This window comes from Lygodium microphyllum, chromosome 2 (genome assembly GCF_053477565.2).
Source record: "Lygodium microphyllum isolate KBCC chromosome 2, Lygodium_microphyllum_v1.1.10, whole genome shotgun sequence".
In the NCBI taxonomy this organism is placed as follows: Eukaryota; Viridiplantae; Streptophyta; class Polypodiopsida; order Schizaeales; family Lygodiaceae; genus Lygodium; species Lygodium microphyllum.
Genome location: NC_141136.1, coordinates 93,069,925 through 93,094,881, shown reverse-complemented (window position 1 = coordinate 93,094,881; position 24,957 = coordinate 93,069,925). Strand labels below are relative to the sequence as shown.

The 24,957-nt window shown below is 39.7% G+C and overlaps 1 protein-coding gene across 1 annotated transcript in view; it reads left to right on the top strand.

Annotated features, from left to right (window-relative positions):
• LOC148040024 (putative ATP-dependent transporter ycf16) overlaps positions 1 to 12,058 on the top strand; it is a 36,280-nt gene extending 24,222 nt beyond the window's left edge. The window contains exons 5-6 of the mRNA XM_087695967.1: positions 11,406 to 11,582; positions 11,664 to 12,058. Coding sequence (XP_087552093.1) covers positions 11,406 to 11,582; positions 11,664 to 11,741 — 255 coding nt within the window. The 3' untranslated portion in view covers positions 11,742 to 12,058. The remainder of the gene's footprint in view (positions 1 to 11,405; positions 11,583 to 11,663) is intronic.
• The last annotated feature ends 12,899 nt before the right edge of the window (positions 12,059 to 24,957 follow it).

Sequence of the window (24,957 nt, the reverse complement as noted above, 5' to 3'; positions counted from 1 at the left end):
CGTGAAGCAATCTCCAAGAGCTTGGTACCAGAGGATTGATTGCTTCTTTAGTGACAGTGGCTTCCAGAGATCAACTTATGACCCTAACCTTTACTCTAAGGTTGAGGGTGATAGGTGTGTTTTGATTATCTTATATGTGGATGGACTTATCATCACAAAGAGCGCTTCTACGGAGGTTGATTAGATTATCAATTGGGCATAGGGCATCTTTATCTTGAAGCATAGATATATCTTGAGTTACTTTTGGAGTTTGGTATGGTAGAGTGTTAGTCTATTTCTTGCCCCTTGCCCCGCAGACCCTAAGTCCAGACTTGTGGTAGTAGAAGATTCCCTTTTAGATGCTACCCGCTATAGGTGCCTTGTTGGCTCCCTTATGTGGCTCATCCACACTTGGCCGGATATTTCTTTTGTGATGGCTCTGTTGTCTTGTATGAAGACTCCTACACAGGATTACTAGAGAGCAGCCTTGCGTGTTCTTCAGTATTTAAAGGGGACTTGATCCTATGGGATCACGTATGGATAGGGGGTTACTCTTTCTGGATGGAGTGACTTCGACTGGGTAGGTGGTGTGGATTCGAGACGGTCCACTACAGGTTATGCCTTCTCCCTTGGATCGAGAGCTGTCTCTTGGAGTAGCAAGAAGCAGCCTATTGAGGATCTTTCTTCTACAAAAGCTAAGTACCATGCCCTTTGTTCGACAGCTATGGAGGTTATGCCTTCTCCCTTGGATCGAGAGCTGTCTCTTGGAGTAGCAAGAAGCAGCCTATTGAGGATCTTTCTTCTACAAAAGCTAAGTACCATGCCCTTTGTTCGACAGCTATGGAGGCAATTTGGCTTCATCCTATGTTGGTGGAGATTGGCTTTCCACAGACAGGATCTACGACACGTGGACAACTAGGGTACCCTTGCTCTGGCAAAAAACTTGGTGTTTCATGCCCGCATGAAACACATTGAGGTTCAATATCACTATTTTCGTGAGCATTTCGTGGATTTTGAGCTAGTAGTGGCCTATTGTTCCACGGAGGACAATGCGGTAGATCTCTTCACGAAGCCTTTGCCCAAGGCTTCTATGCTTCATCATATGAGATTGTTGGGTCTTTAGACACTCCTAGGATCTAAGAGGGGGTGTTAGTCTGCCCTATTTAGTCATGTCAGTCTTTCATCTCTTGCTTGTAAGCTCCTATCAGAGTTTGATGGAGACATTGGAGCTTTATCAATTTAGTGCGCATTTCCATGCATTTCCTCCATTTTAGGCACATTCCTTGTGCATTTTCTTTGTTTGTCAGTTGGATTCCACCCCATGACAGTGTCTACTTGCTCCATGATTGCCTGGGATATATTGTCATTATTTTTCCATTTTTTAATGTGCAGTTGGACTGCATTTATTGCAGTCATATCACGCATTTCAGCAGGTTAGCCAGATTTTTTAGAGGCCTTACACTTTGGCTCCCAGACACTCTCCGACTTGGTGTTGCCATCATGTCAGTCTAATTTGGTGCCCTCACTGATGCCTTGGGTTGCATGCAAGGACTGATCAGTCCACATCATTGTATTCAGCATTCATCTTCAGGGAGTGCAATATTTCTTCCTTTATTTTTTGCTCTCTCTTTGTGTTCGTGTTCCTTCTTTTGTTGCACACTCTCATAGAAACAAGGTCACAAAATGAGAAAGTTTTTTAAATAGTTTCTTTTATTAAAAAAACATGCATGCTGTTTTTATATTACAATCCACATTTTTTCTGTATCCTCCTCCTCACATGCCCCATCATCTCCTCCTCCTCCTCCTCCTCCTCCTCCTCCATCTCTTTCTACTCCACCTTGTCTTTGGCCAATTTAACAAAGATGTCAATTGTTGCCTTCAACTGAGCCTTGAATTGGTTATTATATTTTTCATCTCCTTGTTGGTCATTTGCATCACTTCTTGGTCAGTAACCACATTTTCTTCTCACTGTCCATGTGATAGGCTTGTTGCAAGATTTAGACATTGCATTTTTCCCTTTATTATATTCATTTTTAGAATGGGATACATCATCACTGCTTGACCCCATCTCATTGTAAGATGACATACTTGATGTAAATGCTCAGCTAAACACAATTCCAATACTTAGAGCAACACTTCTAACCTTGAATTAGGTGCCTTGGGTTCTCCAAGTCAAGGGATTTGATGGTATCTTGGGCAATGGAACTATGAAATGAGCCTTTCTCCACGGAAATTGTTGTAATAACCTACTTAATCAATAATTATAGCAAGTAAACAAATCACATAAATTGAAATATACACTTCACCACTTTAATCTTGGACAATGGATGGCATATGGGCTTGAAAATCGACACCTCTTGCAATATTTCTTTATCTTCAATTGTAAATGGATGGAGTACAATTGAGATTCTCTGATTGGTTTTGCTAATCCAAGTGCTTATTATAAATAACCGGCAACTTTCAAACCAATTTGCCCCCTGGTTTGCTTGGGGATTGGTCTTCAACTTGCTCCTTGTGAGACAAATTTAGTGCCAAATTTGATATTGGTTGGTTAGTCTCTTGAATCTCCTTGAAAATCTTCAATTTCAATTGTTGGAATCCGAGTTTTAGGCCCTTAATTTTGAGCACGCATTGCGAGAAAAGTGTCAAATCCTAATTTCTAGTGTAAATTAGGGTCTACAATAGATATTAACCAATATCTCGATCTCTAATGATTGGATTTTGTCGAGATAACTTGAGAAATAGTTAGAGGAATAGAGAGAATGTTGTAGACAGAGAAATTTTTGATTTTTTTTGCAAAAACCTCCTCCAATTTGTCGTTACTTTGATTAAGAGAGTCAAACCTATAGTCATCTTTAGTTTGGGAGTCCAAAAGGCTGTCACTAGGCTCCAACTTCTGTCACTTGCTTATTTTGGAGGCCTTCAAACAATTGTTTTAGTTTTTGGACAAGTCTCCAATGCTGTAGAATAGTTTAATAGCTTCTTCTCTCTCTCCAACAACCTCGTTCTTCCTCACAATGGTTGGAATAGATTTTCACTAGCCTCTAGAAACGTTTTTCTGACTTAAATGGGCAAGTTTTGCCAAGTGATAGCCTTTTAATCCCATTTTCTAGCATTATCCATCTTATTAAGAAATTAATTTAATAATTATTCTAGCACTAAAAAAATTAATTTTATCAAATAATAATTATATTAGCTAGGCCAATTTGTTTCCCAAGTATCCTTGAGTAGTTATTGATTCTTAGATTGATATTCATTAATTAATTAATGCCTAGTCTCTAATGTCACCATTGACATTAGTAGCCCATAAATTGGTCTAGGCCCAAATCCGACACTAGGTATCACCTAGTATCTATCAGGCATAACTTATTACAACTTTTGTGTTTGATACCAATTGATATCTCAAGGTCTTGGATCCCATGTTGTGAAATAATTGACGTACACCTCATATATCTAAGTCACATTTGTACATTTGATTAATTTTTAATTAAATTCTAAGCAAATCAATAAAATTTCACTTCATTGTGGCAGTAGGACTCGAAAATTAGAAAAGCCCTAAATTTCTCGTACCAATGTTGAAGAAAGTGCATAATGTTGGCAATTTCGATGGAGATATGCATATGGGAGCTCAAATTAGGTAAAAGGGCCAAATTTTTGGATACTGATTGCTTCTTGGAAAGCACGTTGGTGGATTCTGGAGTGTTGATAGTTGCTAGATAGATTGACAGTGGTGGGAGAGAGTGGTTGAAGCAGAAGCACTGTTCAATAGTTTAGCCGGCCCAAAAGGCACTATATTCGAGGGAATGATAGGAGGAAAGGGCTCGAAGTTTGGTGTAGAACTGTACGTGATGTCCCTCTCATCAAACACTATATCTCTCCTAATGATCACCTTGTTTGTCCAAGGATCGAATAAACAATAGGCTTTCGCTTCAAAGGAGTATCCTACTCAAATCAGGAGATCAGCTCAAGGAGTGAGCTTGCCTATCTTATCATCAGGGGGAGGGGTGTGTGTAGGTACGTCTTCCAAAGACTCTAAAGTTGGAAACTATAGGCGAAGAGCCAAAAAATACCTCGTATGGAGTCGTCCTTTGAGGGACAGCCGTAGTCGAGTACGAGTTGAGGATGTATACTGAAGTGCTAATAGCCTTGATCCAAAGATGCTCAGAAAGCTTTTCTGCAAACAACATAGAGCGTGCCATGGTCATGATGGTTTGACTCCTATGCTCTATGACTCCATTTTATGAAGGAGAGTTGGTAAAGGTAAGCCGACATAAGATTCCATGTTCTTGTAGGAACTCAGAAAACACGTTTTGGGGGGGGGGTTTTTGGTGAACTCACCTTACTATCACTCTTCATGCATCCTACACGACGACCGGTTTGGTTATGCACCAGCATCACCCCAAGGAGAAAAATATGTGAAGGCATTAGACTTATGCTTGAGAAGGTACACCCATATGTATCTAGAATGATCATCCACAATAAAAAAGAAGTACAATGTATTGTTTGAGGCACTGGTGGATGTTGGCCCACAAGATCAACATGAATCAATCTAAGAGGCGTCTCAACTCTATATGTAGATGGTTGAGGGAATGGGTTATGTTGTTGCTTACTGAGTTTACAAGCTTTACAGATATTCCACAATAGCCTTAGATGTGGAAGGCCATGAACCATTTGTCAATGTGACAACTCATAAAGAGAGGCATATCAGAGATGTCCTAATGAAAGTGCCAAAGATGCTCAGTGCTTGTAGGCTCCTTGTAGCGGCTAAAGCTTGGAAGTGGTGGAATTCAGAGCCCTCAGTTGTTGGCTTAGAAAGAAATTGTGTCATGTCGTATAGGCCTTTAGGTTGCGCCTCACTGCGAGCAATCATTAAACCAGTCTTAAGAGTGAAGGACCTCAACTGTGGTTTCTATGAAGAAGATTGTTTAACCCAACCGGCAAAGTTGTTGAATGGATGACAAGTTCACCCCAAGTTGGAGGACATAGTATATATATCATTCAACATAGGGCGCGATCCGGGCCTTGGTTAGTGGCAAATTGACATGACCATGAGCTTGAATCTTGATCGAGGAGTTGTTTCCAATCGGGACTTGCCTGATTGCAAGAGCTTGGGAAATGAAAATGTCCTAGATTGGGGTCATATGGTGAATAGCTCTGGTGTCCACAATCCAAGGAGTAGTTGAAGTACTATACTCTGACGAGTGGGTCTTTGTGGTTACCTCATTAGGAGGCAACTCGCAAATGTAGATGAGACTGGCATCCTCAATTGTCTCTATGGAGACAATGTGGGCCTTTGTAGACCAATCAAACAAGCCCTCTCGCATTGAGAATGTTGTCGATTGTGATGGTTGACGAGTAGTAGCGTGGGTTTGGCCTCTCCATTGCCCCCGGTGAGGGTTGCTACCACCTTGCCGTTCCTGTTAGGGGTTGTCCGACTAAGGGGAGGGGGTCTAAGTCTTAGCTTTTGGTGTTATACCTCATGCCTTTGATCAACACTTGTCGTCAAAGTGACTAAACTTTTGATAATGTTGACAATATCCATTTTTCTTTAGTACAATTTGCCACCCGGGTTTTAGAGATGATTAGGAGTTTCCTTGGGTCTCATAGTTTGATTTTGAGTTTGAGTTTGTTTTTAATTTTGATTAGAGTTTTGATTTTGTTTATTTTTTTCTTGTTGCCCCTTGTGAGAAGAAGCAACAAGAGCCCCCTCTACAGAGGTCAAACTTGAAACTGATCGAATAGTCGAGCGTAACGAAGTAGATGACACTTAAATTCATAGAATGTGGGCATAGTGGGCTGTGAGATCACTAGCAGTAGGAAATAAAATTATTTTCTTAGCTGCTTGTTAAGAAACAATGTGACTTGATTGTGAGAGGACTTAGGAGCTCCTGTGGTATACTCAGGCAACTTGACTTTTAAGTCATCTTGGTTAGTGATTTTAAAATTTTGGAGCTCATGATCCAAAATTGATGCGATGGGTTCTATCTCGAGTCGCAACACGATCAATCAAGTGTGCCCAATGCTCGGATGCTAAGTCAAAATGTTGAAGTTGTGAAGGAAATTCAAGTAATAGACCTTGCATCAACTTGACAATAGCGGAGGCATTCCTAGCCTTCCACGAGTAGACAATCTTGTATGAAATTAGTGTGGCATCAGGTTGGGGTTTCAACCCTTGCACAAGATTCCATAGGTTTTATGAGTCAAGGACATATCTCATTAGGTTTTTAACCAACTAGTGAAGTTCGACCCATTAAAATGAGTCTTGTCACTAAAAGCATGTTTGGTTGATGAGAGGAGGAAGAACCATGAGACGTCGGATATGTGAAATAAGATGGATAAAGAGGTGGTAGAGGGGGATAGGCACAAATATGCTGAAAATGTCCAATGGGTGCTAATTGATGCAGAGGTACTGGTACTTGAATGTTTCCATAAAGTGTCGATGGAGACACCGAGACATGTAAACCTGTCCAACAGCTGGGTGGGGTATAGTATAATGACCAAAAGGTTCACTAGGTAATGCCATGGAGGCAAATTGTGGTACCAACTGATCCACACTCGGTGATGGTTGGGTGGTATTCCTAAGTCGTGAAAAACCCACAAGTGTGTGGATGGAAGGATGAACCTCCATCATGGAGACATCACCTGGTTGAGGAAAAGACAAGGTCCTAAAGGGTGTGCATAAGGGTGAAGGACACCCTTGGTGTGATGTGTGAAGACATGAAAGGTGCACTTAAGGGAGGCTAAAAGGAAGTTGCAACAAAACTAGTGGATGTGATGGGTGGGAGATTAAATGGATTTGTCATTTGTGTAGTAGTGGGAAATGAGTTAGGTTCCTTTTATGTATTAAATGCGAATGAAAAAAAAGATGATTTACCAAAATCAATTTGACCATGAGATGTAAAAGCTGAAGGAAAAGATGAAAAAGGAGCACTCACCAATGAATCTTGCAACTTTTGCTTATCTTTTCCTGTGTTCAAATGGAAAAATCTATCCTCTTCGGGGCTTATGAACCAATACTTGGTATGAAGAGTTCCTTTATCTTGAGCATCACCAATATCTTGCAGAAAAGAGGAGGTAAATTCAAAAGATTGAGAAGTATTGATATGTGTATTTGTCATAAGAGTGAATGAAGGTCGAAAAGTGTATGGAGAAGATGAAAAAAGTAGAGATAGAGATGATTGCGGTAGAGAGAAAAATGGTTTGTACTCCATGTCAGTTTCTAGACTGATGTACCGAATCTAAAGGGAAAAACCATCAGGAATTCTGTGACATGTTTGCTTGGAGTTATGATGAGCTGATAGGTATTTCTCCCAGCTTGGCTGTTCATACCATTCCCCTAAAGGAAGGTAGCCGCCCTATGCATCAAAAAGTAAGGCATATGCCTTTTGAACTAAGAGACGGGCTATTTGAGAAATTGACAAAATTACGGAAAGTTGTCCTAATATTTCTAGTGTGTTCACCAATCATTATCAGGAAGAAGAATAATAATCAAAGTCGGCTTTGCATAGATTTTAAAAAGCTTAATAAGCAAACAGTTAAGGATTACTATCCATTACCATTCATTGATCAGATTTTAGATCAATTAGTGGATAGGGAAATCTATTCATTCATGGATTGCTTTGTTGGTTACAACCAAATGGCTATTGCAGAGGAAGATAAGCTAAAAACCATGTTTATCAATGTCTTTATGGACTCCATGGTAGTCCCCATGTCGAAAGTAGGAGTTGCAAGTTGTGAGGCCCACTTCGTTTCGTGTCTCAATGTGCTAGGCTTGGAAGCATCATGATGATGTGGTGAAGATGTGTTCAAAGTCATCATCTTGCCCTCCTATTGTTCCTGCTTCTTGCAAAGGGCTTTGAGATCAAAGGTTGAGGTTTTGTCAAAGAGAACCTCGCTCTGTTACCATGTGAAGAAATACCCTAACGCAGAAACATAAATGAAAGTGTATGACAAAGCATAAACTCAATAAAATATAGTTAGGGTTAAGGTAACTTAGAGTCATTGAACATAGTGAAAATCTGTACGAATGATTGAATATTGAATATACAGTGCTCATGTAGCAAACAAACCGTGCAGGGAATGAGAATTGTACCTTGAACTCTCGTGTCTCAAGGACCGAGGTGTAGAGCAAGAGAGTATGTTGTACTCTTGATGGATCTTGAAATGCAACAAGGCAGCCTCCAAGATGTTAGATAGTAGCAAACAGTGATGTTGGATCAAAATAGAGAGAAAATTGCCAAACTCAGCCTCTAGATGGTGTAGGACTGCTAGGTGGCAGCAGCACCAAGAGGTGGGTCACAGCGGGGCCACAGCAGATCTTCAACAAATGTAGACTCTAGATGATCATGGGCAGTAGGGCGGCAGCTGGCTGCAGCAAATACTGCAGTAGGACAGGTCATCTAGCCGTTCGCAGCAGATGGACAATGAAGACTATGTGGAGAAGGTTGGAAACAAGTGTCGAGAGGGTGTAGATAGTGTTGGCCAGCTTTAGCCAAGATGTCCTTTGTAAAAGGGGTGTGGGCAATGAAGCTAGAGGGCATGAAGCTGCCCTACCTATTTGTAGAAATTTTCAAGACCTCGTACAATGCATTGTTTTAAACTCTCTCGAACTCCGCACCACTTTAGGGTTTTCATTAATTAAGAAAATTTGGGGCTGTTTAAGAGGTTAATTCAGCATGTAATACTTTTTTTAGCTCAACAAATCATTGTGAAGATCCAAATGGATACCAATGTGGACTTGAAGAAAGCCATGATAAGAGATACTCTAAAGCTAAGTTTTTATTTCTTTTGTTTCATGTGAGTATGAGTTTGGTGCTTTACACTCACAATTCTGGCCCTTTCCTCCCACTCTTGAATCCATTTTTAGATTCATCTACATTAACTTTAGGGCCTTATTTTATACGAATAATAAGGTGTCCCATCTTAGCACATATTGTTTTTGATTCACGCTTAGGCTTTAGGCCATCATTAGACACCCATAGATGTACCACTTTGCACTTTGGTGCTTTGTTATTGGAAATGCCAACCCCTCTTGTTGGGTGGGGTATCTCCAGCAAGTGTACTGTACCACCCTTCCTGGTTGTTTAAAAGCATGAGCCCCCTCTTGTGTGGATGAATCACCTCCTTCCTTGAAGCATAGTCACTAGTGACGGGCCATTTTGGGACTTGAGGATTGAAGGGATGGTACCTTCTTTTTGTCCAACATTCGATTCCCCATCCCATTTTGTGTCACTTGTGACTATGCCTTGAAGAAAGTAAGGAGTGGAAAGGAATCACCTAGACACTTGGAACCAATTTTGTGTTGATCCTAAACATCAAGCCTATGATCAATCTCCTTCATTTAAGGAAAAGGGGGCGGTAAAGTTAAAACATCACAAATATCTTTTTTAGATTACTTGCCTAAAAAGACCAGTTATTGTACATTTTGCTGGAAACTCGGCCATGTAGATTACAATTGTCACTCAAAGGCAAAGAGACCTAGACTAACACCTAAAATCCAACCATACACAACTAAGGATAGGTCTTCCCTAGGGAGGTAGCGTAGTTTCTCCATTCCCTTGTACTATCCCCTTGTATCTGTGTTCATTAATGGCTGGCCATTGGTGCAATGGATTCTAGATCTTTCCCCTCAATCAATGCTTTACGATCTATTTGACTGGTTTAGTCATTATTTATCATTAGGCTAGAGTCTTAGGACTTCCAGGCTACCCTTACAATCCTTAGGCTAGTTAGGCTACCCTTGTTTTGGATATGTTAGGCTCATCTTTTCTTAGGAAGTCTAGCTAGATCTTTAGGCTACCGTAGACTAAGTCCTGCTTTAGTATCCTTTTATTTGTCTTCCACTGCATATTCCTTTACTTACATCTTCATACACTCACTCAGATTCATTTTGAGCTTTAGCACAGTACTAAAAGCATCTTAATATGCAATGGTTGTATTGTCGGTTTCTGGTTTTTTTAATGGTATTGCCCAGCAATATTGCGTCCTTATCCTTGAGGAGCATGGAGACTGGCATCTCCTTCAACTGGTAGCTGCCCACCACCTTCAGCTACTGCCAGGTAGCCAGGGACATCCTACAGCTATCCGTCATCGTCCAGTGGACTGCCTTTTTTCCCAGCTTGCTGACATAATCAGTTTGCTACTGTTGAAGCTGCCCATCTGCTGCCGGCCTGATCTATTGGAGTCTGTGCACTGCTGTAGCTGTGTTTTCTGCACCATCTGTTTCAGCAGCTGCCCCTCATCCTGCCTTGGTGTTGCCAGCTTCTCCAGCCCCTATTGCCATCAACACCAGCTTGTGTTTTTGCTGCTTCAGCTGTTGCCTGGTTGCTGGTCATCATCTGCCTGTTGGAATGCATGCTCGACATCTCCAGCACCTGTTCTGCCTTCTCGAGCTGCCACTCTACCGATCTGCCCTTGATGGACAGGTGCATTTTGCTCCTGATCAGGGCCAACAGCTGTCATCTTTCTCCTGGTGGATCATCTTGCTCTAATACTCCTCCTTTTGGCTGCCTACCCACTCCTACATCATCCTTTGCTCATATTGGTGGTTTCTGCATTCAAAATCCACTCCTACATCATCCTTTGCTCATATTGGTGGTTTCTGCACTCAAAATCCATCACTGACCGGTGGTTACTGCACTCAAGATCTGTCTCCAGTGGATGGCACAGTCAGACACCTCGCTCCAGTGGAGCTATCAACTATGGACAAACATCTGCCCTTGAGCATTGTGACATATTCATTTATTTATTCATTCATTATTCAGCACTTTTCATTCTTTAGGTTTATATCTTCATCCTTCAGTTTTGTGTTTTGCATTACTGTTTGTGTTCACTGTTCCAGCTACACCGTTTTTGTTTGCAAACATTAGCTTATCTCCGCACAAAGTCTGTTTTCGATTCTTGAGTTATGAACTTTGGAACTCTTGCCTCTGCTGGATGCATTCTCACTGCTGGTGGCCACTTTGTTTGCACCTTGAACGTATGCTCTCTCCCTGCAATTTTGTACAGTCAGTCACCTTCTTGGGGGGGATGATAATTGGATAACTCACAAGTGGAATGCTATCGGATATAACATGTGGAGTCTTCTACTTTTCCGATTTGAATGCTGCTGTTTTTTCTTCAGAGTGTACAGCCATGATCTCTACTTACATACAAAGCCCATGTCAGGGATGTACATCTCTAAGAATATATAAGCATACCATATTAGCCTTAATTATAGACCTAGGCTATAAATGGAGAGATGTGGCAAGTGATGATTGATGTGCAACATATTATGCTAATATAAACGAGGTTTACACAGCAATCTATTTTAGCAGGTAATTGTTGAATCTTGATGCATGTAGCTGCTTCTTGGGAAGGTTTTGTGCATTCTGTCTTCTGAAATATATGCAAAGTCTTGTAAGGAAATCAATGTATGCATCTTGCAGGTGCTAGAAGCTGATCTAGCCATACTAGACGAAATTGACTCTGGGCTTGATATAGATGCCCTACGGGATGTTGCAAATTCAGTAAATGGCTTGAGAAAGACAAACAATGCCATTCTGATGATTACACACTATCAGCGTCTGCTTGACTATATCAAACCTACATTTGTTCATATCATGGTAGGCTTTCTTTTTTAAAAACACTCTGGACTCTTAGTCATGGCATGTTGTCCAAGTTCTGAACTGATTTTGCATGATCAGGAAAATGGACGGATAATAAAAACAGGGGATATCTCTTTGGCCACGCAGCTGGAAATGGGAGGCTACAAATCTATCTGAGCTGCAGGATAATACTACAATCAAGCATGTCCTATGACATTGAATGCTGTAGAATGTGCTTTCCATGTGTGAGCAAGTTAAAGCAATAATTTAATTACCAATTAATTTTCTGTTGGAAAGGACTTTTTTGTCGAGGAGAGCTAAGAGATCCAAAAATCACCAGTGTACCATTTCGATAGAGATATGTCTAATTTACTAGATATGACTCATCCGAGGGATTTGAGTTACAAGGTTTGCAATTGCTTGGATATCAATAGTGTAAAACGAGGAAATATATAATGCTTGAAATGTTAGCCTTTCCACATTGTTCACAATCATGTGGTGTATTTTAGCTTTTCTTAAGAGGTCCCATTCTCCTCTATTCTTGCAGTGTGTTTGTCAAATGGTGCACATCACCTTATCTGTTCTGATCCACAAGTGCCTGGAGTTGTCTGGCTTTTAGCAGTCAAATCAAAATTTTCAAATGGGATTAAGCCAGTGTGTGCAATTTAGCCATGCAAAAATGGGATTGCATCCATCACAAACCAAGTTGTGCTATCAAAACAAGTATTCACATCTTCTACGTCCAAAGACCTTGAACTGATAACATGAGGCAAACCCTACTCTTTGAGTGCCCCATTATGTATATAGCACATTGTTAATGTTACATTTTAAAATGTACAAAGTCTGAACTGCTATGCCATCCAGAAGTCTCATTTTCTGTAGCACAGAAAGCCCAGGTTGCTGTTTTAATTGGAGTCTGTGTGTTTCATGAGCAAGTTGCTCAAGGTTAGAATATCAAGCCTTTATTTGAAGTACTTGATGTAGAAAAAGGCCAAGTCAAGCTGGGGATTGGAAAATGGGTTTGCGATGCAGTTATGCACAAGTTTATGATAGAATCAGATATGAGCAAGCTCCCTGAAGCTACACTATCAAGCATAAAAAGGAACCACCTGACTACTTAATGAAAAGGAACCACTTGTCCAAAAGGGCAGAGCAGCTAACAAGGGCAATTGAAAATGTGTTGGGAATGCAGAGTCACGCATAAGCCTCTTGTAGGACAGAATGAGATTTGGGCATGATTGTTACTACAGTTGAAGGAGTTGATGGACTAGTCTTGAGTTTGCACTTGTGTTGCCTTGAGGGAGTTTACAAAGCTCCCTATGTAATGGTTAGCAATTAGCAAAAGTTTATTGCTCACAATCTGCAGATCTTGCTGTTTGTACAGGGGGCCTACCTAATGTATAATTTATCCCTTTGTAATTGTTAGTGTTTTATTTCAAGTTTACTGCCTACAGTGTATATTATATCTTGTTATTCTAGAGACCCTATCTATCTGAAATGCATCCCTTCAAATAAGAGGGAGTCATATCATACAAGAAGATTGCAATGAAACTCCAATGGATGGAGACTTAATAAAGTAAAACATTTCCTTTAGTATACTATGGATGCTTTTATTTTTGTTTTGACTTACATCTCCCAATTTTTACAATCATGTCTTTAGAGCCCTTTTATGGGGTTTGATAGGATCTTTAGTCAATGACTCACTTTCATTGCCATGACCTTTGTGCTTTAATTTTCTTAGCTGTACTTTTTTCTAATTCTTGATGGGCCTTTCACATTGAAATAGCAAAAGATTCAAAGTAAAATTGGTTGTAGGCAAAAGGTCAAAACATCATGTTTTTGGTGGTTTGGATTTGTGAAGGTTACGATGTGCCTACTATATTGTATCATTGCAAATTTCTTTAGAAGTGGCTTGGTGGTTTGGATTTGTGAAGGCTACAATGTGCCTACTATATTGTATCATTGCAAATTTCTTTAGAAGTGGCTTGAAGGGTGTAAGCAAGTAAAAAAGGAAATAAAACAATATGAACTAGGGGTTTGAGGGGTGTGAAGGGTATGATGTATCTTGTGCCATCATGACCTTGTTTACAAGGAGCTTTGAGAAGGATAGGAGGAAGGGAAAGTTTGAAATCACAAGAAATAAGATGTCACACATTTGTGCTTATGGCAAATTATGAGGAAATCGGACTAATTGAGCTAATATATGCCCCATGCCTATGTTGACATGTCATCCACTAGTTGGTTGTGTATGGTTGCTATATGTATGGACCCAAGAATGATTGTCCATCCAATGACTTCATCCACATGGTGAAATATGACATGTTGGCCCAAGATTGATTGTCCCTCCAATGACTACATCCACATGGTGAATATTATATGTTGGCCCAAGATCTTTTATCCTTCAAAACAAATGCATCCACATGGTTAAATATGATTGGTTAAATGATTTATTGTTTTTTCCAATCTAAAGGTGCAGTGAGCCCCTCAAAACCTTTATTTGCACTCTTCATTGTGACATTTGAAAGTCACAACAACACGATATGTAGAGCTTGTAGTCATAACCCCCTTATATTTGCACCTTTTTGACCCTCCTCTTCCTCCCTCCCTATTTCAAAGCAATTGCCATTAAGATCCTAACAATAGAAATAGTAGAGGCAATCTCTACTCTTCACAGCCCCCCTCCCCCCAGCAACATCCAAAAAAAATAAATGTCATTTTGACCTTTTGCCCAAATGTCATTCTTGGTCTCTTTATCTAGGCTTTAGCACGGAAGAGCTCCGAAGTTTCAAACCCAATCTTCTCTTCCAAGTTCTCAAAAGGTTCCCAAAAAGCAAAACCCCCCCCCCAAAACTAAAATCATATTGTACAGAAGGTGTAGGGAAAAGAAAGAGGCTCTCAAATAGGCTTCATAAAGGCTCCAAAGACCGATTACCCCTTTTCACCTGTTTCTCCAAAGGGCCTTCAAAGCACTAAGCCACCCTCTTCTCCCATCTCTCCAGTAGTAGGTACTGAAAGGTAGAGCCTAAGTGGAAGGACACAAGCAAAAGCAAGAGCAAAGTAAGAGCTATGGCGAAAAGAGCAAGAGAGAGAGATACTGTATGTGGGAACTCCAACAATTACAATGTGTAACTCGCCTTCCCTTTTCAAATGTTAGTGGAAGAATAAAGAATGAAGTGATAGTGATGGGTGCTTGCCACCTGTAGCGTACAAATGTGTAGATATTGTCAATGTAATGAATACATGGGAAGTTAGGCACATGTGCCTTCCAACAACCTGTCACTTAAAGGTGAATGTGTCCCTAGTGAGGGGAGAACAAGAAAAAAGTGACAAAATACAAATGTACATAAAGTACAATAGGATGAGGAAATACGTAATCTCATTCAATGCCCATCAACTTCTTGAGGAAGCCAAAATGCTCCACTAAGAGACTTTTAGTGAGTAGATTTGTAGAATTTTGGTCAGTTGAGATCTTGACAAGCTCAATGGTCTTCTCCTCAACGATGTCTTGGATAAAGTGGTAACACACCTCAATGTGGTTTGTCTTCACATGGGATATCAGATTCTCGGCTTAGTGAATAACACTCATAAAATCTGAATGCAATGTAGGGCCCACATCAATAATACAAAGCTCTAAGTCTCCTTGCAAGTCTCAATGGCTGCAACACACTTAGCCTTTGTAGTAGATAGAGCCGTGCATTTCTGCATCTTGGATATTCAAGAAACAATGCCTCCAGCAAAGATAAAGACATAGCTAGAGGTGGATTTCTTACTGTCCACATATCCTTCATAATCAAAGTCAGTGTGCCCCACGACTTATGTATCTTGGCCAACATAACATATGCATGTATCTGTAATGCCCTTCAGGTACCTCATGATACCCTTCATAACATCCCAATGCTGTGCTTACCAGATGTAGCCATATAGCATGCCACAACTCCCATTGCAAACGCTATGTTAGGATGAGTGCTATCATGGCATACATCAAACTGCCCATTGTAGATGCATAAGGGATATTGGCCATCTCAGTCTTTTGCTCATTAGACTACAGACAATCAGCCTAACTACCCTTCACATGAGAAGGTAAAGGATAGCCAATAGGCTTATTATCCTACATATGAAACGACTAAAGAACCTTCTAGATATGCTCTTTCTGTGACAAGTAAAGAAAACCCTTAGAGAGATTGCACGTGATATGCATCCCAAGAATATGTGAGGTATGTACCATGTCCTTCATCTCAAAGCTGTTATTGAGTTGATTTTTCAAGGCATTCAGCTCCTCATGAGTGCTCCCAGCAATCACCATATCGTCAACATAGAGCACCAAAATCATAAGACTGGCATCACAAGCCTTCTTTGTGTATAAACATAGATCCGTATCATTGTGGGTATATCCGTGTTAGTGCATGAAGGCATTGAACTTGTGGTACCATTCCCTAGGTGCTTACTTAAGACCATAAAGGCTCTTTCTCAACTTGCACACTATGTGTTTCTTTCCTTTTTCCTCTTAAATCCCTTAGTTTGCTGCATATAAATCTCATCATGCAAGTCCCCATGGAAAAAAGCCATCTTGACATCCATCTAATAGAGGTCTAGATTGAGCTGTGCAACCAAAGCCAAAACCAAGTGTAGGATAGTCATCTTGATGACATGAGAGAAGACTTCATCAAAGTCAACACCATGCTCTTGCTTAAAACCCTTAGCAACTAATATGGCCTTATAGATTATCTTGGGGCATCCACGGATACTCTTCAACTTGTACATCCACTTACATATGGCAAAGCACATTTTTCAATAAGCAAAGGAACTAAATCCCACATATGATTTTTTAACGAGTTATACTTTGATTGCATGACCTTCTCCCAAGAGTGACTATCACCTCTGCACATAGTCTCACCATAGGTAAGAGACTCACTAGCATCTGTCACCATAACATGATCCATAGGGGGTGCAAATTGATCAAGATAATGTTAATATCTAGTAGACTACCACAAAATAGGTTGTGGGGCCTGTATCACCTGGCTAACATCACGATATCACCTTGTGCATCTCAACAACTTATTGAGGTTGCTTATGCATTTTCTTCTCATGGAAAACATCATGGTTGCAGATGATCTTCCAAGCTTGTGGATCCCATAGGTGATAGTCCATCTCACTTGCATCCCCATAACCAAGAAAGATGCATTTCATGGACTTAGGATCCAACTTATTGCGCTTGTTCTTGAAAATATGGTAGAAAGCCTTACAACCAAAGATACACAAATGAGTATATGATGGAGGTTTGCTAGGCCATATCTCATCTACAACCTGATAGTCAAAAGCAATGCATGGAGATTGATTAATTAAACGTACGACTGTAGTAACTGCCTTAGCCCAAAAGTATTGTGGTAAGTCTTCCTAGCAAGCATATTACGAACTTCCTCCTAAATCACCATATTTATACGCTTAGCCATACCATTCTGGGGTGGGGTGTATAGGGGGATCAACTAACACTCAATACCCCTCTCGTCACAAGATTGTTGAAAGGATTTAGATACATACCCCTATTGTCAAATCCTAGGAGGCTATATCTAGATTGATTCCTAACAAAAGCAAGCCAATGTTGAAAGATAGCCAAGACTTCTGATTTTTGCTTTATGGGATATGTTCAGACCTTGTGCGAGTAATCATCAATGAAAGTAATGAAATACTTCGCGTCACCTAGCAACTTGTAGGGCATAGGTCCACAAACATAAGAATGAACAAGATCTAGAGGCTCACCCATGTGCATAATGGGTAGACTACTTATGCAAGTTATGAATTTGCTTGCCATAAAGACAATGCTTACAAGAAGCAAAACACTTATGGTCAAGGGGGGGACAGATGATATTGCAAATGAGTATGCATTGTCATTCCCTTTAATGACACGTGTCCAATGCAATGATGGCATAATGATATATATGGTATGGTAGCCATTGCTAAAAAATGGTTGATAGAACCAAATACAAGTAAAGGATAAAGAGTGCCATACTTGGCACCTCGTGCTAGGACAATATTCCCATAGATAAGCTTCCATGAGGAATCACTAAGAGATACAACATAACATGCATCATCCAATTGTCCAACCAAAAGCAAGATTTTGGTCAAAGCCAAAATATGGCGAATGTTATGCAAAGTAAACATACTCCCTTAAGAAAACTATAACTGGACATCTCCAATACCAACAATATCTAAGGCCAAGTCATTATCCAATCTAACAGACATTGTCATGCTGCGATAGGAGTGGAATCACTCTCAATGAGGGGTGGCATGAAATGAAGACCCTCAATCAAGCAACCAACATTGATCATAGGTAGATGAGGCATCTGTCAATTGCGAAGCATCAAGAGAAGAAGTTGCAAGTATATAGTCATAATCAGAATCAGTCTACATGACATTAATCTATTCAAACTTGACATTGGACTTGCTAGGGACAATGATGTAATCATCATTATTTTCTTGCACTTTATCATTTCCCTTTTCTTTGTGCTTGTCATCACATATTTTATGGCACTGTGACAAAATATGACCCTGCTTTCCACAATAGTGATAAGTCAATGTAGACTTACAGTCCCACATGACTTTTTGTGAGACTGCCCATGTGACTGACAATGAGACTTTTGAGAGTCTCTTCCATAGTGGTCATTACCACTCCTACTATTATTGCCTTTGGCTGTCCAAGTATGATAGGTGCGGGAAGCATCAACATTCTTTTTATTACCCTCTTCATTCAAGAGTGCACCCTCTACATCCTACAACTTCAGCCCATCAATAGGCATATTTGTACACATTGTAGTATGGAATATGTCCCATGACTCAAGCAATGTAGCCAACAAGAACGAGGGAGGAAGATTATCCTTAAATTCAATTCCTTGCGAAGATAAGCGGCAAAAAATAGAATGAAACTCATCCAAGTAGGTAGACATGGAGGTCCCCTCATTCATACAAAGGTCCATGAGTTGCTTCAGCCAATACATTTGAGAAACAGGGCTCTGCTTGGCATAGATATTGCAAATCTTACCCCATAACTCCCATGCAGCCTGCTTGTCATAGACAACATTATAATAAGCTTGCTTAAAGAGTGACAAAATGATTGTAGATTTACATAACTCATCTAGTTCAGCCCAATCCTCTGCATCAAAGCGTTCAAGATTTTTGCCCTCATGCCTCAATTGCTTAATCTATAATTTTTGCACTAGAACATGCTAGTTTTGTGCCTTCCAATAGTTGTAGTTTGTGTCAGCTTCAACCCATTAGCCATAATACAAGAGCATAAAAGCATAATCCAAGACAAATAAGTTGGTATAAATGACAATAAAACAATCCCAATATCACAACCAGATCTAGGGCTGAGAAAGAGAAACTACCAGAAGGATGAGCAATCCACTAATTGTAATCAAGTAACTATCAAATCTAAGTGAGTGCCCTAAGATAGAAATCATAAAAGCAAAATAATAGGATGCTATAATAAACTACATCAATATGCTAACAACCAGGTGTGAGCAACCAAGAAAGAAAGACCAGGAGCAACTGTCATTGAAGGCTATCACAATTGCAATGTGTCAGTAACCATACATGTGGTAGGCATAGGCATCATGCACATAGGAGATCTTAGGGTAAAGAGAGGAGAGCTGCCAAATGTATAACCCATTGAGCAAAGCTCAATACATAACCTAGAAGCATATAAATATCACCAACAACACAATGACAAACATAAGTGCCAAGCCCAAAGGAAGTGATCAAATCAGTCCAATGTAGGATAATTGTATCCAATACATATCAAGAGAGCATGTACATGTAGTGAGTGTCCCACGATCTTGGTAAAAGTAAGCTCAAGCTCAAGTGCATAAATCCAAATCTCTATGTAACATCCAAAGTAGTGTAGATAGCTCCCATTGGAACAATATCAAATGCTAAATGAGCAATGCAAGCTCAAAATATCAAGTACATGGCATTCAAGTATCTAAGGTACATGAAACATAAGCTAGGAGCATAAAACCCAATAGATTCTTCAAGCTTGTAACTGCATAAGTCACTGAAGTAACCAATGCATGTAACCATAGCCAAGATCAATGTAACAGATCCCAAATCTCAGTTCAAAAGCATGCCATAACATATTGGGAAGTATACATAACAATTGAATTGTAAAGCATCAATGAGCATTATGCATAAGCTTTTCACTGATAAATGATTGTTGCCCTATTACTACAACACTAAAATGTCATGAAATCTGAGCTATTCCAAGATCGAATTAGTTCCAAAAGCATAATTGTACCATCCGAGCATCAAAATAGCATTCCCGAAACATCAAATATGCATTATGGAATTTATTATTTATTGTCCATATAAGAACTATTGTGTTCTATGTGAAATAGAGAACAAAAAATTTCATAGAATCAACTATGAATACACAGATCTGTAGCTCTCATTGCACTCTTTGTTTCTAGCTATACAACACCTAGATCTAATATCGTATGCAAAAATTATGGCCAAAATATGATAATGCAGTCAAGCTGCCATAGTTGTCCATGACTTCTATAGCATGCTTTGTATCCACTCAAAATGGATAAAATGACTGTTCCTTAGCTCAATGAGTACTCAACATGGCTCAGCTAAGCCTTGGAAAGCTCCTCAACAAGTGTGGAGCAAGTTGGAACAAGCTAGAAGAAGGAAAGAATCAATGTATACCTTGAGAGGAAGAAACGATGGTTGCTACGAAACCTGGAGTTGATGCTTTGAATCCGAGTTGAAGCAAAGGATGAAGAAGCTCCTTGAATGGTTACCTTTGATAGTAGTTGAAAGATAGCACATGAGTAGAAGAGTAGAAGCAGAAGCAAAAGCAAAGTAAGAGCTATGGCGGATGGAGAGAGAGAGAGAGAGAGAGAGAGAGAGAGAGAGAGAGAGAGAGAGAGAGAGAGAGAGAGCATATGTGGGAACTCCAACAATCACAATGTGTGACAGGGCTTCCCTTATGCAAATGTCACTGAAAGAATAAAGAATGAAGTGACAATGATGGATGCCTGCTACTTGCAGTGTACAGGTGTACATGTACTATTAGTGTAATGAATACACAAGCAGTTAGGCAGAGGTGCCTTTACCCCCAACAGGTACATGCCAAATAAGAGACCCTCCAAGAAAGTCAAGGCCTCCCCAAAGACATCAAGCCTCTTCCTGATTACTAAGGTTTGTCCCATTGAGAGGATTTTAAATCTACCATGTAGATTGATGTTGGCTAGGCCACCCTTTGGCTCTCCACCAAGTGCATGCAAAATAAAGAGAACCCTAAGAAAGTCGAAGCCTTTCCAAAGACCCAAGGCCTCTTATGAACGTCTCTTCTTTTAGGAGGCTTCTTGAATTGCTAATTTAGAATGATGTTGACTTTATCCTTTTACTCAATTTCAAAGCACATATTTAATCTTTAGAGGGACCATAATCAAGTGTTAAAGCATTGCAAAGACTTTTGCAAAGAGGATTATAATGAGTTTGAGCATGTGGTAGGAACTTTTGTGAAATTGGACTTCAGGATTTCATAGGATTTGGTTCAGATTTCAATTGGAAGCTCCCATTTACAAGATGTAGATTCTTTTCTCTAGAGAGGTTTCTTACACAAGATGCAATCCATTCTATTCACAAAAATATATGTAACGTAAGTCAAAGTTTGTTGCATTTATTGGTTATGCTCATGTGAAGTATTTGCTAAGAGATGAAGAGCTAGAGGAGGGGAAGTACCCTTCTAGTTTCTACCTAAAGGACGTGGAAGAGCTAAATGACATAGACAAGAAGATTGATCTTGAAAGGGAGGCAGATATGCCAAAAATGGTTATGGATGTGGAAAACATTGATACCCAAACTATATTTTGCCTACTTTGTTAAGCTTTCTCAAGGATAAGGAGCATTTTTTGGTGTCAAATATTCATAAGCTCTTCCATTTGAGAGAATATTTTTGTTTGGTAATAATTGTGAAGGGTTATGAAGTTGTTAATAGACTCATTGATGTTGAAAATGAGTCTAAGGAGCTTCTTGAAAAAAAGAGAGTTTAAGGAGGAAATATTTAAAGTTGATACTCAAACTTTAGATGACAAGTTCATCGATGCATGTGATGCCTTGCCACTTTGTGTGGACAAAGCTAAAGAGAAAGAGATAGAGCTATTGATCTCATATGAGGAGTACAACCAATTTCAATAATAGAACAAAGTGATTGTGTTTTTTCATGTGGAGATAAAAAATAATAATAACTTCTTGGGAATAGGCAAAAAAATCAAGGAGTGATAGTGCTTCCAAGGACATTTCTCTTGGCTCACTATTGAGTGCTAGTCCCTTAGCCCCCATCATCAAAGGTAGCATGTTGCATGGTCTATAGATATGGAACTCTTGGAACAATTGCGAGGTGGTTCTTTGGAGGAGTGATAATTGTTGCTTGTGAGGATGAAGAATGCTTCTTTGTATGGTGACAAGACTTGTAGAGGATGGCATGGATGATGTTGGTACATTTGACTAATGATTCCTTGTTGTTGGAAAGCATTTGAATAGGCATGGGAATGGTTTGGAGGTTGTAAGAGATGGGAGATTTATTATTGGAGTAGAGGTAACGGCTCAATGTTCTCCACAAACTTCTGTACTGACAAAGTAAACCTCACATGCATTCTCTTCTTAGGGGAGTATTGGTCTTCTCTTTTATGCACACAATATATGTTATTTGGCTTGGTAGAGGGGTCAAACTCCAAGAAAGCCTAGAGTATTGCTCCAAACTTGAGGATCCAAATGTTGTATAGGTTATGATGCAATCACTATCAGTGCACATGCTTATATAGGCTATTACATAGTTAGAAGATAGCTTCATGGGGTTCTTTCTAGTGATGATGGTGTTGATGAAGCAAGGAAATTTAAGATGATGAAGATGGAAAATATTGTCATTGCTAAGGAAAAGAGATGGTTGAAGAATATCATGGAGAGGCATGAAGGATAGGATGGACAAGTTTTGAGTCAATCCAAGTAGATCTTGTAGGGCAAGGTTCTCTAGTGAATCAACCAAACTAGTAACAATTGAAACAAAGTTTATTGTCTTCAATCCAAGCAAATATTAAAGGGAAAATGCTATTGAAGAAGGACCCTCATTGTTGGTAAAGATTTCTATTCTTATTAGAGCATATTGTAACTTCTTTTGAGAAAGAAGTCATTTGAAGTAGAAGGTAAAATACACTTTTTTGAAGAAATTATGACTCTATTGTTCATGGTTCTTGCATGTCTTGGACCATTTGAGGCCCCCAATTAGTCTTGTGTCTTGATGATTTCACAACTTAGGATCTTCATGGAGAGGTTCTAATGCTCTACTAATGCCAACTTCAAGCTTTGAGTCATTAATGCTTGCCACTTGTTTTATCTCACACGCACTTGGTGAAACTTTGAGATAATCATGCAACTGATTCTAGCTCAAAAGATCGAAAAATATGATGAAAAATTGAGCTTCTTATCATCATGCCTTTTACACCATAGCGTTGAGCTCATACCTCGCAAGAGGTGACTAAGAAGTTGGCCTAGTAATACATTTAATCAGTGACTAAGAAGTTGGCCTAGACAAAAATTATTGAAATAATATTTAATCCATTAGTGGTGGTTGTTTTTGTCAACTCCACCTTCCAAAGGGAGAGGTTATTGAATAATGAGAAGAGTAGGGGGAATTGGTGGTAATTTTTTGTTCACTATATGTCTTCTCTCTTTGTTCTTTGAGTTGATGATTGGCATCCTGGCAATGGTGGTTAGTCACTATAGTGGTCCCTTTTCTTGCACATTTGAGGTTTTGACAACAAGTAGAGGTTGTTGTGGTATTGGCTTCTTTGTGCTTAACAATTATGGTTGGAGTACTTGCCATTATTTAGGACTCTATGAAACACGAGATTGCAACAATGTATTTGTTGTTGGAATTATATGTTTCTTTTTTCTATAAACAATTACATGTTTAATTTATTTCTTTTTATTGGATTAGGGATTTTCACCTAAGATTGTGTGCTTTATTGGGGTAGTTGTTGATGGTGTGGAATCATTTGAGTTGCTTTTGAAGATTTCCTCGATAGGTTGGGAAGGAAAAGATAGTCATTGAAGCTTGGGTCACCAAATCCATTGGTTTTTAGCATGGTAACCTTGGGTGAACAATAATGTCTTGGGGATCCATTGTGATTTAGTATTGATCCTTCCTTGGTATCAATGGTGCATTGGTCTTGGGTTATTGGATGCATAGGCCGCTTGTAATCATGACTCTTATCTCCTACGCTCGTGTAATGGTAGTATCTATATTATTGAGAGGAATACTACTCAACTACACTTGGATGTTGAAATTCAATCCATGTAGGAAGTAATGTAGTTGGAGTCATATTAAAGAACATCACGAGTTTACACACACCTTGTGCTAGATCTTGCATGTGCAAAGAGATCCTTGCACTTGAAACTTGTATCATAGTCACTACACAACCCTTGCACTCATCTTAGGCTATACGTAAGTGCAATGCACATAGGTTCACTACACTCTAATGTAATGGACTCTAGTCAGTTAGCCTAGGTCACATCACAAGTGCCATACAATATGATGGACTATATACCCAACTGTGTGCTCACCTTAGTGCACATATGCATATACACACACACCATGCACGAAGAAGGGATGCATCCTTATGCACCTACTTGTTGTCTCTTTGTTCTCTCTGCCTCTCTCTCTCTCTCACCCAACACCCATTCGTAATGGGGGGTTAAGGGGAGTGAGGAAGAAGGAAGTTATCTTGTGGTGTACTTGTGTATGACCCCCCAATTGATCTAGGATAACCACATGTAGACAACCTTGCACTTATAACATAATGCACAAGGATGTCATTCTAGAGCTTTTTATACTACATACCAATATGCCATTGCATCCTTGTGCACCCAGGTGCACTTGTACATCGAACCAATGTAGCAGTGAACATTAGCCCATGTACATTGCACCCCAACTTAGCACATTAGACCTAGTACATTGCATCTAACACTGCACGTAGTTCACTACATTTAATATACTAGACTAACTTTCACATAACGTAGTGCACAAGGTTGTTGCTACGTTATACTCAATCTTTCACCTAGTGAATTGCACCATGCACTAGTGCACCCATTGGTGCATAGTGCACAATGCACACATATTGGTGCACATTCTTTAGTATACACATGCGCTTGTGTAGCTACCCTTGGTCCACCTCTAGTAAACCTGCCTAGCATCACCCAAGGCATTCATCCTACACTAGACTTCTAATTTAGCTTACTAATACATTGGCCTACCTTGCACTCCAATTCTAGTCTCATCCTAGTGCACAATGGACACATACAATACACACACGCACATGTGCACATGCATACT